This window comes from Gadus chalcogrammus, chromosome 4 (assembly GCF_026213295.1).
Source record: "Gadus chalcogrammus isolate NIFS_2021 chromosome 4, NIFS_Gcha_1.0, whole genome shotgun sequence".
Classification (NCBI taxonomy): domain Eukaryota; kingdom Metazoa; phylum Chordata; class Actinopteri; order Gadiformes; family Gadidae; genus Gadus; species Gadus chalcogrammus.
Window position 1 is genome coordinate 1,282,394 of NC_079415.1, and position 16,265 is coordinate 1,298,658.

General features: G+C 45.0%; 1 protein-coding gene across 3 annotated transcripts in view; it reads right to left on the reverse strand.

Annotated features, from left to right (window-relative positions):
- Positions 1–16,265, reverse strand: part of eps8a (epidermal growth factor receptor pathway substrate 8a) — a 37,704-nt gene that overhangs the window by 17,842 nt on the left and 3,597 nt on the right. For 2 of the 3 annotated variants that reach the window (XM_056587794.1, XM_056587793.1), the window contains exons 1-3: positions 13,439–15,629; positions 2,006–2,093; positions 608–681 (exon numbers count right to left, since the gene is read on the reverse strand). In XM_056587794.1, the coding sequence (XP_056443769.1) occupies positions 608–681; positions 2,006–2,093; positions 13,439–13,703 (427 nt within the window). In that variant the 5' untranslated portion in view covers positions 13,704–15,629. Of the gene's footprint in view, positions 1–607; positions 682–2,005; positions 2,094–13,438; positions 15,630–16,265 lie in introns of those variants that run through there. The other variant, XM_056587795.1, reaches the window with a different exon arrangement.

Sequence of the window (16,265 nt, forward strand, 5' to 3'; positions counted from 1 at the left end):
CCGACTGCCATCTATGTTAAGTGTTTTTCCACACCTTGTTAGGAGCAGACACACTTAAACACGCTACTAAAACAAACCTTTTATAGTTCTACGCTCAAAAACAATTATATAAAAAAATATATATTTCTTTGTTTTTCTGAGGGTAATGAGCCCAATGTGGCCCTCTCTCCATCCCCTAACACACTCCTAACCCAGTATTGTTCCTATTCTCCCAGACACTAAAACAGTGCATGGGTGCGTGTGGCATTGTTTGCGTTCACTATTGACGCCGTGTTTACCTCGACAGCTCCACCCTAATGGCTAAAGTGCGTGCGTGCGTGTTCTCTATCCGACCCTTCGGTAACTCGATGACGGGGTTCCTAACGCACCACCTTTACTTATATACACGAGAGCCATTCAGGGGATCTCACCTCCTGAGTGAAGAAAGTAAGCTAGGTCAAAGCTACGGTAAAAGCTACGTCTTCTAACCAATGACATGGCAGAGATTTCCCACCAACAGCAAACACTGATGACGTTGATATTTCTTGTGTAATGGAGGGCAGACTTAATAGGTGTACAGAAGTGGTTAGAGTGGTTAGATGAGGTTTGAACAGGGGAATGAACTCACCGTACAGACTTTTGGCACTGGATTTGACTTTGGCTTTATTCTCCTGAGGCTCGGGGAATTTGGAGCCATGGCCGCTGAAAAAGAATAAAAACACAAACAAAGCTAATGAACTGGATGGATATTCACATCACACCTTCCCGTAGCAAATGTGGAAATTGTACGCATTGCACAGCAAGGGGTTTGTTATTGCGAAATAAACCCAAGGAGGGGATACAGAACCCAACGACTTTGAGTTTACAGTTGGGAATATAATTCATAGCAACGGTCTGATATTCAAAGCAGGGGCTTGCTCTAGGAGTAACAGATCGTAAAATGTCATAATTGACCAATCAGATTTGAGTATTCAACGAAGCCGCTCGATAAATATCCACATCGTTTAATTTCATGCCTACGATAAATTCGTTATTTTTTGTGTTTTTTTGTCGTCGTTTCTTATCAATTCAAGGGGAGAGACAGAAAAAAAAGCTAAACATCAAGTTATTAAACTCTTTTCCTTTCCTAACTGCTAAGCACGCGGGCATCGCAGATAAAAGAGCGGGAAACCGCAGCAGGTCAGTTGGTGTCACGAGGGAGATCACACCATCGTCACAACCGACAACAGACACTTGATATTTTCCCACATTTCCCGGGTGTGGGGCTCTTTGCCAGGGCGTTTAATAATGGATGTGGTGCTACTGTCGCAGGGCTGACAGACAGACCTGGGCTCAATCGAAGAACGGCCACCCCGAGCGACTCTTTCACATGAAGACTTCTCCCGCAGTGCAGCTTATCTTCCACAGAGCGGGGGCGAGATTTAGTTTTTTAACCGCTTAACCAATGTATGGTGTGAGAGCAGCTGCAGAGGTCACTGGGTTTTTATCACACTGGTCCAGGAGAGAACAGAGTTGTGGGAATAGGACCGGATGGTCAAACTAAGGTATGGGTTAGCTGGGAGAGCTGGTCGCTGGGGCTTAGGAGCTCTTTAGCAGTCACTGATGGAGAAAGATGTGAGAAAGAAACTACCCACCATGCCACATTTGCTGGCACATTTGTTGTTGGTTTTCATCTAAAATAAAAAAAAAATAGATTGGCCACTATTTGCCGATTTGAGGTGTCGACCAAGTGTGTGAACGATTTGTTTCTACACCCTCCATCACAGTGTGAAAATATTAGCCTAAGTATGTTTACAAATGTTGTAACATACATTCGCATTTACAATTTTGATCTCAGCTCATATACACTGGACGCCCGTTTTGTCTTGTGAGAGCAGTTATTGTCTTCTGTTATCTTTTCAGATTTTAGAAAATGTCTTCCACCATTTACGATACCATCTCCAAACGTATCGCTTTCAAAATGGAGGACTCACTGTCCACGACAATGCAACGCTGATATGGGGGGGGGGGGGGGGGGGGTACTCACTTGAGGTGGGAGGGGTAGGAGCCGAAGGTGCCAGGGGCGAGGGGGGGGTTGTCGTAGCCGTTCATCCTGGACTTCACACAAGACACACCTGGATGGGAGAAGGACAAGGAGACGATGATGAACATCAAGCAGTACACACACACACACACACACACACACACACACACACACACACACACACACACACAGTCCATGAAATGTCTTTAATAGTTGCAAAATACCAAAAACAAGTTAGAAGTTAGAAATTCGACAGCATTTGAGACACATTTTTTAAATACAATGATCTGCAATAGAGGACAACAACCCAATATGTGCTTCTCTGAGGCAATAAACAACAGATCTCTGGTCTTTTTACTCAATAAGATGACCGAGCGTATTTCATGGATCATCCAAAACAAGGTCAGGTCAATGTCCCGTTGATGAACAGATGACCCCCCGATCCTTTCAGCAGCACTGACAGAATCATAACCAAAATATAAATACACTTCAACTTCCCAACCGCGCCGTAGACGAGGGACGCCTGAACACACGATGCAAGCTCGCCGCTAACCAATCAGAGAGAAACGAGACCCTGCTGACAACACACAGATTACACTATCTCCGACACACACACCGGCGGGAACAATGGAGCGGATCAGAGGAGACCGATCAGACAAGACGGACGCAACCCGTCACCTGGAGGGCCCGGTCGGGGGTCAGCAGGGGCCAGGGGGAGATTCACTCGGCCCCCATCACTCGACAGCAGAGCCATTGTTGCACGGTGTGGACATGCTGCTTACGCAAACAACCCGGTGATACCTCAGGGAGCCTGGGCTGATGGGCAGGCTGGGTTTAGGGCCCGGCAGCTTTGGTTCAACAGAGAGAGACTATGGCTAGAGTAGTGTGTGTGTGCGTGTGTGTGTGTCTTTTTGTGTGTCTTTTTATGTGTGTGTGGTGTGTGTCAGTTTTTGTGTGTGTGTGTGTGTGTTTTTGTGCGTGTCTGTTTTTGTATGTGTGTCTTTGTGTGTGTGTATGCGTGTGTGTCTTTTTATGTGTGTGTGTGTCTTTTGTGTGTGTGTGTGTGTTTTTGTATGCGTGTGTCTGTTTTTGTGTGTATGCGTGCGTGTCTTTTTGTGTGTCTGTTTACTTTTAATAAATGTCACATGCTGCATATTCAATGAGATTTTATAGATGGAGCCGACCTTTCTGCGCCCCGTCTGAGAGGAGACGCAGAAGAACAAGTTGTCAATAATAAAAATCGTAAATCATCTGACGTCATACAACTCAGTGTTTATTTGATTTGATTTAGGTCAAAAGCAAAATAAAATGTCATCAAATTGTGAATAGAAAATGTATCTTCTCCACTCTCACTAAATGATGTCAGATTTCCACCCTGATATAAATCCTATCACATACATACAAAGTGACGACTGTAGAAAAGCACTGTGTTCACAAATGCTCTTAACCTAAGCCAACAAGCCAACAAGCTAACCCGTGCCTCTTCTGTGATATTTGACTTGGAAATGCCGTTTAGCGCTGAATTTGTGTGTTGCAACTGACAACCGTTTTTTGGACAACTGAACGCCGTTCACACCGTGACAGACACCCGACACCGTCTCCCGCTGTAGGGGGTCTCGGTGACAAACGATTCAACAGATCGCCCGGATGGCACGAGACTAGACCGCCTGCGTCAAATACACCAAGTTACTTCGTCAAGACGGTTTGTTTCTGAGACTGCCTGTACTTGTCTCTGTATGAGTGTGGACCGGCCGGGGGGGGGGGGGGGGGGGGGGGGGAGGAATGGGCGAGAAGGTGACGAGGGAGCAGTTGGCGTGACGACGACGTCAACGTTTGTCCTTATGAACTCAACATCGCATGTTTAACACGTCGACTTCCTTCAGCCTGCGGCCACAGATTTGGAAAATGCAAATGGGGGGGGATGACACAAACGGGTGTGGGGAGGAAGGAGTGTGTGTGATTCACTCACACACACACACACACACACACACACACACACACACACACACACACACACACACACACACACACACACACACACACACACACACACACACACACACACACACACACACACACACACACACACACACACACACACACACAATGGTCCATTTATTAAAAATAGACAAGGGAGGTCAGATTCACTGCCTATGCAGTGGTACAGCCACTCCGCCCAACCCTGTTGACATCCCTAAATCCAAAGACATCAAAGACAGTGATTGGTCGAGGCAGTCGGTCTATTGATGACATCACACGGCAACATTTGCATAGACACTCGAAAACGCATTGGCAAGTAGGTAAAGTATTTTTGATCTGCAATGAAAAACCTTATGAGATCCGTTGAAATGACAGTTAGTAAAAGTGTAACACTTGTACATCTTTGTAAATATTAAAAAACATAACCCAATGCAATGCTTTCTTTCGAGAGTCCATTATTGTATTCATAAACCAGCGTTACAGAGCTGGTATGTTTACCAGACGATACATCATTGGAGTGTGGGTAGAAAGTCAACCACGATAAGCAGCCCGACTGACTCCTGGCCACGCCCTTCAGCGTGCGGTGGTCGAGACCGCGGCTGAAGGACACACAGCATCAGACACACTCTTATCACGTCAGGTCAAGTTTATGTCGAGTTTATTATTTTAGGACATTTTGGATACAGCCTTCATTAGGTTTTTACTGACGCTCCTAAGGGCTGTGAATGTGATACAGCCACGGAATAAACCAAACTCCAAACCCATTGCTCATGCCCTAGTCCCCAAGCCTTTATACAGCGTGCAAACAAGATGATTCAGGTAGCATTCAAATCAAATAACTAAATCCCAGGGGAAAGACAGAATACTGACATCACACGATACCACTTGTTGCTGTCTTTTTCAGAACAAGACATTAAAACTAACAGGAGTGCGTTACACTCACAACCACGCTAGCGTTTCTCTCAGCAATTCTCCTGGTAAAACCAAACAATATGTGAGCTGCTGAATAAAGGTTTTGCCTGGCAGCGGAGACCAACCCAACACTCCTTAATAAAAGATAAACACGGCACACAGAGAGAGAGTTGGGCCAGCTAGTTTCCACCCAGAGCATTTTCCACTTCTTAAGAAGTCATTAAAGACTTCCGGATGGCCGCCTGGGAAATGTCACATTCAGATGAAAAGTTCATAAAGATGAAATTAAACAACTGCTACACAAAAAGATTCTGTGTGTGTGTGTCTCTGTGTGTGTGTGTGTGTGTGTGTGTGTGTGTGTGTGTGTGTGTGTGTGTGTGTGTGTGTGTGTGTGTGTGTGTGTGTGTGTGTGTGTGTGTGTGTGTGTGTGTGTGTGTGTGTGTGTGTGTGTGTGTCTCTGTTAGCATAGCGTTGCTGTATGTACAGTGCAGCAACAAGATGACTTTTCCCAGGGCCCCAATTTTCCTTTGGGCTCTGTATTTCATTGAACTGAACTCAAAGGCCTCGCTCTCTCTCTGTCTCTCTCTCTCGCCCTCTCTTCGTTACGTGGTAACCATAACTACCTCAGACAGGTCAATTGCTGAAAACAATATGGCTGCTCCTGTGGGTGAGGATGTTTTGGCCCTTGGGGGCATCCTAAGCACCAAGATAAAGACTTAAAGATGTATCGTACCTCCCATCTCAATTTATACACACCATGGACAATAAAAAAAAGGATGTACATGACTCTCCTTAACTTCACAACTGAAGTTCACATCCAGTAGAAGTCAACTCCACATTCCAACTACAGTACCAGACCAGTTTAATTTCCTCCTTTTGAAAGACAAAGTATTATTGATAATTTGGCACTTACTGTACACACTTTTTGTATGTTTTACGTCCTGGCACTTGAAAATAGTACTTATCAAGTGTAGCATCTTATCCTAGCCTATGTTTGTTGGATACGGGGAATGGGTTAACCTAGCAATCGTTAGTGCTCGGCACTTGGTTCTATGAACATCCTTACTGTACCGACAGATGTATTGTTCTTTCTCTTTCTTCTGTCGCTTCGGATAAAAGCTAAATGGCCTGAATGTGAATGTGAATGTAAAAGGATCATTTTTACTTCATGACAACCGTTCATAGATGATTAAGTGGTTGACGAACTACAACAGAGAGCAAAGCTTCACAACCACTCGCCACTGATATTGAAAGCATCTAACCCAAAAGCTTAGTTTGATGGTATAGCTTCAGATGTATGACAATGATGCATTGCAGACGTTCTAGGTAAGTCATGACTGCATTGGCCGTGCTGAGACACACCACAGACGTTTGTTCCTGTTTCATCAGTGTGGGCAAATCGCAGATCACCTTGTAGAGCATCCAATGTGCCAAAGCTAAATTTAGCGGTGACATAGTGGCCTATATGAGACGGTAAGGCTCTCGAAGGCGGCTGCAGCAGCAGCCTCAAAGCTCTGGCTATGGTGGATGCAGAAAGCCCCTTACGTTGAAGTTCAAACCTCATGATTCAACCTGACAATCAAGGAGATGATTAGTGAGCTATTTCTGGGTGACCAGACACCGCTTACATCACCTTACGGGAAATGGTATATTTTCGACACATTATATTTAACATTTTCATCAAACATTTGGTCATTTTTAGAAGGCTGAGCAGAACTGAAGGAGGAATAGAGGCAACACCCACACCCAGGTGGTAGACTGACACCCTATATTAATGATGGATGAACAACTGTGGTGTCATCACAATAGTGGGTCGCACACACACACACACACACACACACACACACACACACACACACACACACACACACACACACACACACACACACACACACACACACACACACACACACACACACACACACACACACACACACACACACACACACACACACGAGCACTGTGGCCTTTCCATGGCCCACAGTCTAGCACCTTTACACAATGTGCTCTGGAGCAAGGTTGCCAAGGACCATAGTTAGTTGCAGCCCTGCGTGTCAGTCCAGGTGGAGTGAGTAACATAGAGGGAGCTTCACTGCTCCCAAGATAACAAAAACACAAATGGACTTCAATATTTGACCGACCCTCCCTGTTGCTTAATACTTCCCTATCTTTTCAAATATCTTAATGTTATCCATGTTGCTACAGCTAGCCGTTAAGTGTTTAGGGTAGATTATGGCCATGCCAACTCGTTAAGCCATCAAAAGGACATTGATATGAATCTCGCCTCTCCATCGCAACCGGCCACGTCTACTATTCACTTCCCGCATCAAAAGCCGTATCGTCCAACTGTCAATCCGTCACTTTCCCGCCCTTTTCTGACACCTCTTAAGATCAGAGCCCATCCATCCTGGTGAGGACGGCCTTCAACCAATCGATGGAGGGTTAGCCTGCCTCGCAGCCTGCCATAGGTCAGCCCGGATTAGAAGGGGAAACGACAGGGACGTCATTACAGCGCCCGGGCCCTCGACTGACCCAGATCACGTACGTCATAACGTCATAACGACTGACAGACAGACAGACATCTGGTGGCTAACCCTCACCCACACAGCGAGGAGTTTTGTTTTCTAAGAAACACAAGAACCTCTGACGAGAAGTAATTTGATCCCCAGAGAAGACAAGACCGAACAGACCGGCTCCAGTACGTTCGGACCAACGCCTCTCGCAAAAAGGACTATTTGTATGTAACTAATATTGTATTTCTGTTGCGTAGAACACATTCATTATTTAGGAGGGTTGTAGCAGAGAGGAAAAGCCATCCTTCTCTTGCTACATGAATGTGTCCCCAAACATGTCACAGTCGGCATCAACACTATCCACCATTTTCACAGACTACTTGTCAGTATTCTTTTAAAATATACAACCCCAAAGTGGCCATGAATACAAACCCAGAGAGGCCATGAACACTGCACGGTTGGGCTTTTAATAGCCCTATAGACGTCTGAAGGCTTGATTTATGATATAGATCCTAGCCTGTAGTAGAGGCTACTATCTGAGGATACTCTGTCGCACCCTGCTCGTTGGCCTTCCTCCGAGGGGCGACCGTACATTCCTATAAAGCACACGGGCGCTTGTCTGATTGGCGCGTGTGAGTGAGGGAAAGCCTCCAAGGTCCTTCAGCGACCACGTGGTCTGCAGAGAGCGAGAGGCAGGTGGATATACCTCAGGGATTATCCTAAAGGAGACACACAGGGGGCCATACTGGTGGGGGGGGGGGGCGGGTAACCCATGTCTAGTATGTCGATCGTTTGTGGTGAGTTCATATGTGACATGGCAGAGGCATGGCAGTTTGTCTGCAAACACTGCGGTGGGATTTCCATCTCCCTTCGTTTCCAGAGCCACATTAAGGCCCTTAGTCAACACAGCCAGCCTTGATAAGGCTGAGCGAGGAAACATCAAGCCCGGCCTGTGAGGTCAGTGGAGAGAGCATTGCAAACAGAACCGTCCCACTGTAAAGTAATGGTGACACCACAAGTGTGCAAGCGTCATTAAGGGTGGGTCCGCTTTATCTCTCCAAAGGAGTTTAGTGACGCAGAGTAGCCCATTAGCACGTCCTACGTTATGACACACGCGTTCAAGATTCCCTTTCCCCTAGGAACAGCTCTACTGCAAACAAATACAGGCCCGAAAGATCTAACGAAACAGAAGACAAAAGATCCACCAACTGACTCATATTGAACAACTCTAACAAGAATGAACTGAACATCCGACGCTTTGGACTAAAAATTAACTGGGAAACATTGTATTTTAACCAAGTTAAACCGGTGAAATAACAGATTCAGGTGGGTTGCACAAGTAACACATTTCTTTGGTGCGGCTTAGTATATGGGGAGCGTCCCATCTCATTGCTAAACATAAATAAACAATGACTCATTCTCCAAGTGTTTACTGATTTACACAAGAGTAGCAGCCCCAGTCATTTAATTACACAAAGGGCAATGAGGAAAAATACAAAACTGTATTTTGCAACTCTTCATTACAAAAAGAATTACAGAGTAGCTCCTTCTGTTTGCGGTACACCTAAACATAAAAGTACAAGTATCGCTAACTTAACATCCATCACGATCCGTTTGATGAGAGGCTCACCAAAACACAATAACTGAGTTGTACTGGCAATTCAAAGACCTGCGGACGACTTCATTGAAGAAACTAAATGTAAACAAGGGCTATAAATGATACATGAGCAGGAAGGGCGGGCACAAAAAAAATAAACATTAGACCAGCTGTCTGAACCGGTGAGGACCGGATTCCACATGATCAACCCATCGGCCTGTCTGAACACAGCAAATACCAACGTTTCAATAAGTGATCATCTTTAGGAGGTCGAGAGAGATCCGGAGACTTTCGAGGTGTCAACTCATTTGGAAATTAACAACACAGCCCAGGCCTCGAGCAAGCTGTCATCTTCAGTGAACAGTATTAACCGACCACAGTAACGGGTCCAGGGCTCGAGTCCAGCCATACCTGTCCCGTATGCGGCGTCACATCGCATCGCCAGCCCCCTTAAATCCAGTTCAGCCGTTCCTTCTTTATTCTTTCACTCGCAATGCGAAGCACAAGTGCTAATGTTTCTTCTCCATTCGCACGTCGCTCTCCCACAATGGAAAGTAAAGAGGATTTGGTAAGAAGATTTACACTGAGACTCAAACACACACACACACACACACACGCACACGCACGCACGCACACACTCTCTTAATCCCCCACATTTCTTCACAAGCTCCCAAGTGTTCTGGGATACATCTCCTCCACACAACGCAGTAAGCACACCGTGTGTGTTTCAACAAAGCCAGAGCAGAGAAGTGAGCTGGTGACTCTTTGCCCAATAATGAAATCAACCATAAAAAAAACCCTTTATGATCAGATTAAAAGGTTTCATTATGAGTTCCCCTTAGTGAGCTTTGCACACAATCCCAACGTGCTACCGTATCCCCCCCCTGGACCTGTATAAAACTCAAGGCCTGCATATACTGAAGATTGACTTCACGGCAGAAAGCCCCACTAAGAGCAAGGAGGCCCCTTCACTGTGCATTGACTAATCTGCTGATACAGCAACCCTCCTGACAGCCACCCACACACACCACCACCACCACCACCATCACCCCCCCCCCCCCCCCCCCCAGGGAGGATCTGGGCCAATGGAAAACTGCAGGGGAGCGCGGTAAGTTGCTCATTGTTCGTGGCGTACTCTGTGCTCACAATAGCCCACATTCTGAAGGAGGAAGTACATTAAGTGACTGAATACGAGGCGGTCGTCCATGAATCCCGTGTATTTTAATAAACTCGACTTCAATCAAGTCACAATATAAAAAAAAGTATACTCGAGATCTGGGCGGTGGCGTTGAGTTTGGTAGCCAAAAACCAAACAGATGAGACAAAATTAACAACGAGGACAGATGAACCTAAACGGATACACGTAATAAAACCTGCAGAGTATTATCTGCAGGTTTTATTACGACTCGGTAGTAGCTGCTTCTAACTTGCCACGACCAATAAAGCGTTCATTACAGCCCCATTAAGATATGATTTAATCACACCGTGGATACGGACAGCCCCGGGTTATATTTAAGGCCGGGGTCATGTCCCTCGACACATGGCGTCTGTATTGACCGTAACTCAGTTTCAAACTGGTGCCCACTAAATATTCCAACTGCCCGATTAATAACCCCAGGCTCATTACCGCTGACCTGTGATAGACTATAGGGCGGTCACGATGGAAAGAGAACACAACTAGCGGAAATCAATACATTCAGGCGGAGCACAGCTTCATGCGGCACTACAGATGGGACTACAGAGACTACAGATGGAAATTAGCCGGCATGGCTAAATCTGGCATAATTTACATGTTGAACTCTGTTGCTCGTGTTTATTAATGTGCGCTGTCCCTTTAAATAAAGAAATAAAAAATGTGAAATGCCAATCAGTTTTATACTGTGTGTGGGAATCGACTTCCACCAGAAAGCCATGAACAAGACAAGCTTTGGCCGCTGTGAAGTCTGTGGTTGTTGGTACGGTTACTCACCTGCAATGCATTCTGGGCTTTTCCACAATACTATAAATAACCAACTTCCAAAATGTATTCTTTCACTATGTTTGAGCCCACCACACATCAGCCAAGCCAAGACTCGTATAAGTATTTGAAAATAAATTTGTAATACTCTTGATAGCAATTGAAGAAGAACTGTTTATTGCATATTAAAGCCAAAGATTAAATAATATTCTTGCTGGCAGCTCCATCCAAACAAAATATTTCTAATAATATCTTACATTGAATCCTGTTTCTAACCTGTGTTAGCAGAAACAAACTAATTGTAAAAACAGCAAAGTACCTTTTCCTAATTTTAAAAGAATTAGACCACTTAGAACATCAAGACATTTTGAGCCGACAAAACCCCCTCACAATCACTTATCTGCATTAATAACTCTTAATCTGACTAAGTACCTCAGCACAAACGCAACAGCAGCCATTTGATCTCTGCAGAAATGTTAACAATGAATGACTTTTAAAGTTGTGCACACAAAAGGAGGAAAGTACAAACTTAAGAGAATAAGCTCACATCAATCACCAGGATCTAATATAACTTAGCATGATGAACGTCCAAAATTAAGATCCATTAAGCAGGAGCAGAAGAAAACTTCATGCTTAAATCCTGTACTACCTGATGGGCAATCAATCACTGTAAATCTTTTTACAGTTTTGAGAGTTTTAAAACATACCTTTCTACTTTAATAACGATAAGACCAAAGCCAGTTCTGATAAAGCGAATCACTGCCTGTGCTGAACACACTGGTCAATGTCACGGGTCAGTTGGTCAGCGTACTTAAACTGTTGTGTTCTGGGGTTATTCATGTGTCAAACAAAGTCATGTTCTGTTTCCATCACTCCTCATTAGGTAATCACTAAATGGAATTTCGTGGTTTTTATTTTTGGGCAGAAACGCCAAGACGCTGCCAAGTATGGCATTTTAAATACTTGCCAACAACGACACCAGCTTTGATTTGTCCCAAGTATAAATATTATACTGTTGCAGCAGCACTCTGGCAGTGTGCTTTTAAAAATGATTTTTCCCAGTCACATTTCTCCACATCAAGAGCTTACCCTCAGATAAACGTTTTAATCCTTGCCAAAAAATGAAATGACACGTTACATTCTTGTCCCGGGTAAAAGTTAATTTCACCACAGAGACCGGTGAACCGTGAACCTGGTAGAACGCAAGGCTCAGCGATCCCACATCCTTCAAATGTTCCCGTCGTGTTGGCTTAGAACCTGGTGCTAATAACACCAGCTGGAAGGCTCTCACACACCGGGGAGGAAACGGGAGAGTGCAGTACTTGACAATTTTGACCTTTTTGCTGGCGCAGGTACAGCAAGAGCTGTACCTGCCATATTCCACGCTGCAAGTCGATGGCATCTGTTCTGAGGCGTACATGTTGTGCGCGTCTTCACAAATGCATACAAACACTCCCATCCTTGCTGTATTACGCACGCATTTGCCAGTTAGCATCTGTTGTGTATGATATTTCGCATTAAATACTGCACAGACAAAATGTCCCCGTCATTGGATTAATACAATTTAGCTTATCTTAAAATGTACTCCTTCAACAAACAACCTTCTACAGACAGTAATAAAGCCAAAATGCTGCCATGGTGTACCAAGATGCACTATTTAAAAGTCCCTTCTCCAGCCAATGACAGGCGTTTCCTCCCTCCTCCCTCAACATAGATAAGGAGTTCCTTCCCGGAAGAGTGGTGTGCTCCTAGAAACCGGGATGCTGGATGGATGCCACACACATGCTTGTTGTGTTTGTTTTCCAGAAGAATCCCATTGGTCCCATGGGTGCCAGTGTGGAGAGGGTGGGGGGGGGTTAATAACCCCCCCCCGCCCTCTCTATACTGGCACCCATGGGACCAATGGGATTCTTCTGGAAAACAGAAGTTATTTTTACCCCCCCCCCCCCCTCCCCGGATGTTCTTGACGAGAAAAAAACAACACCGTTTGGAGTTCTGCGGGTCGTGGTTTATGGGAAAAGCAAAATAAAGTCGAGTCAAAACTTACTGCTTGGAATCCGACTCTAATGAGGCATGACTTAAGAAGACAAAAAGGTTTCAGATCTCATTACAAAAAAGCTTTGGCAGAAGTAAGGTGTTCTTCCTACAGAAGTAATAGAGCACTTCCTCCAGAAGTTTAAGAGTTCCCTACTGCCTGTTCTTCCCGCTCCCCAGATAAGTAATCAGAGAACTCTTCAAAGAACCTCTACCACATCACCCTGAAATGTTTGACTGTAATCTCCTACCTGCCCCCCTCTGAAGTTAAACTACATCACAATGATTAGGCTGCCATTCGTAAAAGCGTGGGTGACTGAGGTTTTTCTCTTCACTCTTCAAATCAGAAGTAGTGTCAACAGAAGAAGCAGTCAGCTGACGACCCTTGACCCCTTGCACCCTAATGGATTCTTACTGCCAATCAAAAAGCAAATTCCACTCACCTCGACCCACCAGGATAAGAACGGTATCAAGACGAGGAAAATGGAGGCAAAAAATAAAACCCAGTGACGCAAAGGGGGTGCAGTCAGCTGTAGAACATACCTCTAGGGCAGTTCCCTGGAACAGACAGGCATGAGCGTATGTTTTGAGCCCTGGGCCCCTGTGTGTGATTAATAGCTCTGGCCCCGCCCACATAATAATCATCATAATCAGGGGGCGGAGCCTGTCATACAGGAGGCAATACTGCTCTGACTCAGGGATTGACATAAGCTTATAATTAATGGGCCATTGGGTGGAGGAGAAGGTGGTAGGCGCAAGAGGGGTTTAGAGGTTTGGCCTGGTTATCTATAAATGTTTCCTGATCAACGGTCGCAGGCCGCATTAAAGCTAGTTTCAACACACGTCTGAGACTTTGTGTTTGCCTGGCAAAAGAACAAGGTTTCTTCGTCTGAACAACATTGAACACGAGTTTGGGATCGGTTGGTCCCTTGAAAGTCAGGCAAGAAGTCAAACAACCAAAGTATAGGCAGCCGTCAATGTGTATTCATTTACCTGCCGGAGTGGAAAAATCGACCGACCAGGCAGTTCTTTTAATATGTGCCCACACATTTTACCAACTGCCAAAATGTCAAATGTAGCCATCATGGGCTGGTGACATTTGTTCATTTTGGACCCCGAGTGCAGGCCTCTGAGGGCCACAAGAACAAGAGCTTTGATTATTCCACAACTGTCCCCCGCCAAGCAGCGATCAGACAGCTTAAGAGCAGAGGAAGTCCGGGTAACAAGGTGGGTGGAGGCGATTGTAAAGCAGAACATTTGAATAACAATTGCTGCCCAACCACAGACGCTTAGTCGGATGAAGCTCCCGCTTTGTTTGGGTTTTAATTCCCTTTCACAGGAATGTGAAGGTGAATACATTTTCATCAAGACAGGAGCAAATGCTTCATAAAATAACTGGCATAAACAATGGCAGGTGTCAAAAGTCAACACACACAAAACAAGTCACCGAAAATGTTTTATTGATAATCCAAAAACGTGTGGCGAGAATCTAAATAAGGAGGAGAATTCGACCAATCAGACAGAGGGAGAGAGAGAGCAGGCTATAAGGTATGTAGAAGGTGCCTCGGGGCATACTATTGGATTTTCCCTCCACACAGACCAACTCCAGCAATAGATCTGCGCTGGCCAAGCTACATAAAGAGTGTGTGGGAAGGAGCTGCTGGATTTAGCTTATTATTCCCAGATGGAGACATATCTCCAGTGAAACCACTCTGGTCCCACTCACCCCCAGACACGTCGAGGAAACAATAAGCGTAGGCCCACTATACTCATACAAAGCGGATGACCCACATGTTTTAACCAGGGTTGAAATGAAAATACATCTCCAACAGACAGTCTGAGTGACGATTATGCTGCAAACCCCTATGGTATATCTTTGTGTCATGTTTCAGTGGATCCAAGATGCGCCAAGATTCCTGCATGTAAAATGTACTTCCAATCCGTGTTCCTCCACAGTTGCCCCAACGATTTATTAATACCAAACATACCGAATCAATACAGCTTTCAGAAAAAGGAACCCAGAAACTGAGTCTCATGGCACCAATTGGCTGGGTTCCCTCTCTAAACCCTCATCGACCCCATGAATAAATAAAGAGCAGACAGATACCGGGGGTCATGGAGTCAAAGATCGTCTGGAGCTGTGATGTGGTGGAGGAGGAGCGTTCAGTAATGTGCCTGTGGGTACAGCATGGCTCAGATGATATGACAACATGACCAATATGAAGCCGTTTGTCCACTTACTGTCGCATATTAGGTTGCATTTGTATTTGGCCCATGAGCAAACATTGAACATAATGTTGAAAGGCCAGCTGGATGTCAGGAATGCGCCACACCTTAAACGAGACCATAAACCTCATGTCCTCAACTTGTCGATAAAGTATCAACATTTCTCTTTATAAAACATTTCCCAAGCGCTTCTACCTTGAAGCCTAACGGTATATAAATAATACATCTTAAGCATCGTTATTGTACTATTGTACTTGTACTGTAGCCAAGAACAATGTGTTCCCAATAGGCCTTAGACTGACCTCACAGCAGTGCATCGTGCAAAGTTTCCAGCAAATTGAAATTAACACTGACCATGACTCATTCAGGAAACGAGGACCCAAGCTTCCTGATCCAAGGAGGCCTAGTTCTACCCCCTGCTGAGAAACATTACCCCCCCCCGTCCCGTCCCACACACATACAGTACATTCTCCCGGTGGATTTCCATGTTTTGAGGTTTCAAATCTCCAAAGCCAAGACGAGTCCTGGCTCCTTCCCGTTATGTAATAATGTGTCTTGCGATTCGACTGAATGGACCGCTCATAGGAGGATTCGACCTTATGGACTGCACTGAAGAACCAAACAAGTTCCCAAGGATTAAGGCTGTGAAGTGTATTATTGGATGGCTGATGTTCGGTTGGACAAATTGACGTCTTACTCCGTTAGGCCAATCGCTATCGGTCGATGTGAAGAGATGGTTGGTGTCGGTTGTTTCTGATTGGACGTTGTACTAACGAACGTCCTATCAGGAGATTTCGAACAATGAAAAAGTAGATGAAATGGAAACCACTACAGATTTGATCTTTTCTTCTAAACACGTCCAACATAAATGCCATTCAAAGAATTTGTTTAAGATATGATGACAGCAAATTGAATTGCGACCGCCGCATACAAAGTTCTCAGCATCGACCTTTTGCTTTAACGACCTTTTGCTTTAACACAGTTTCATCATGAAGCTCACTCACTCCTTCCACAAACATCGAATTTGAAAAGGCTGAACAAAAG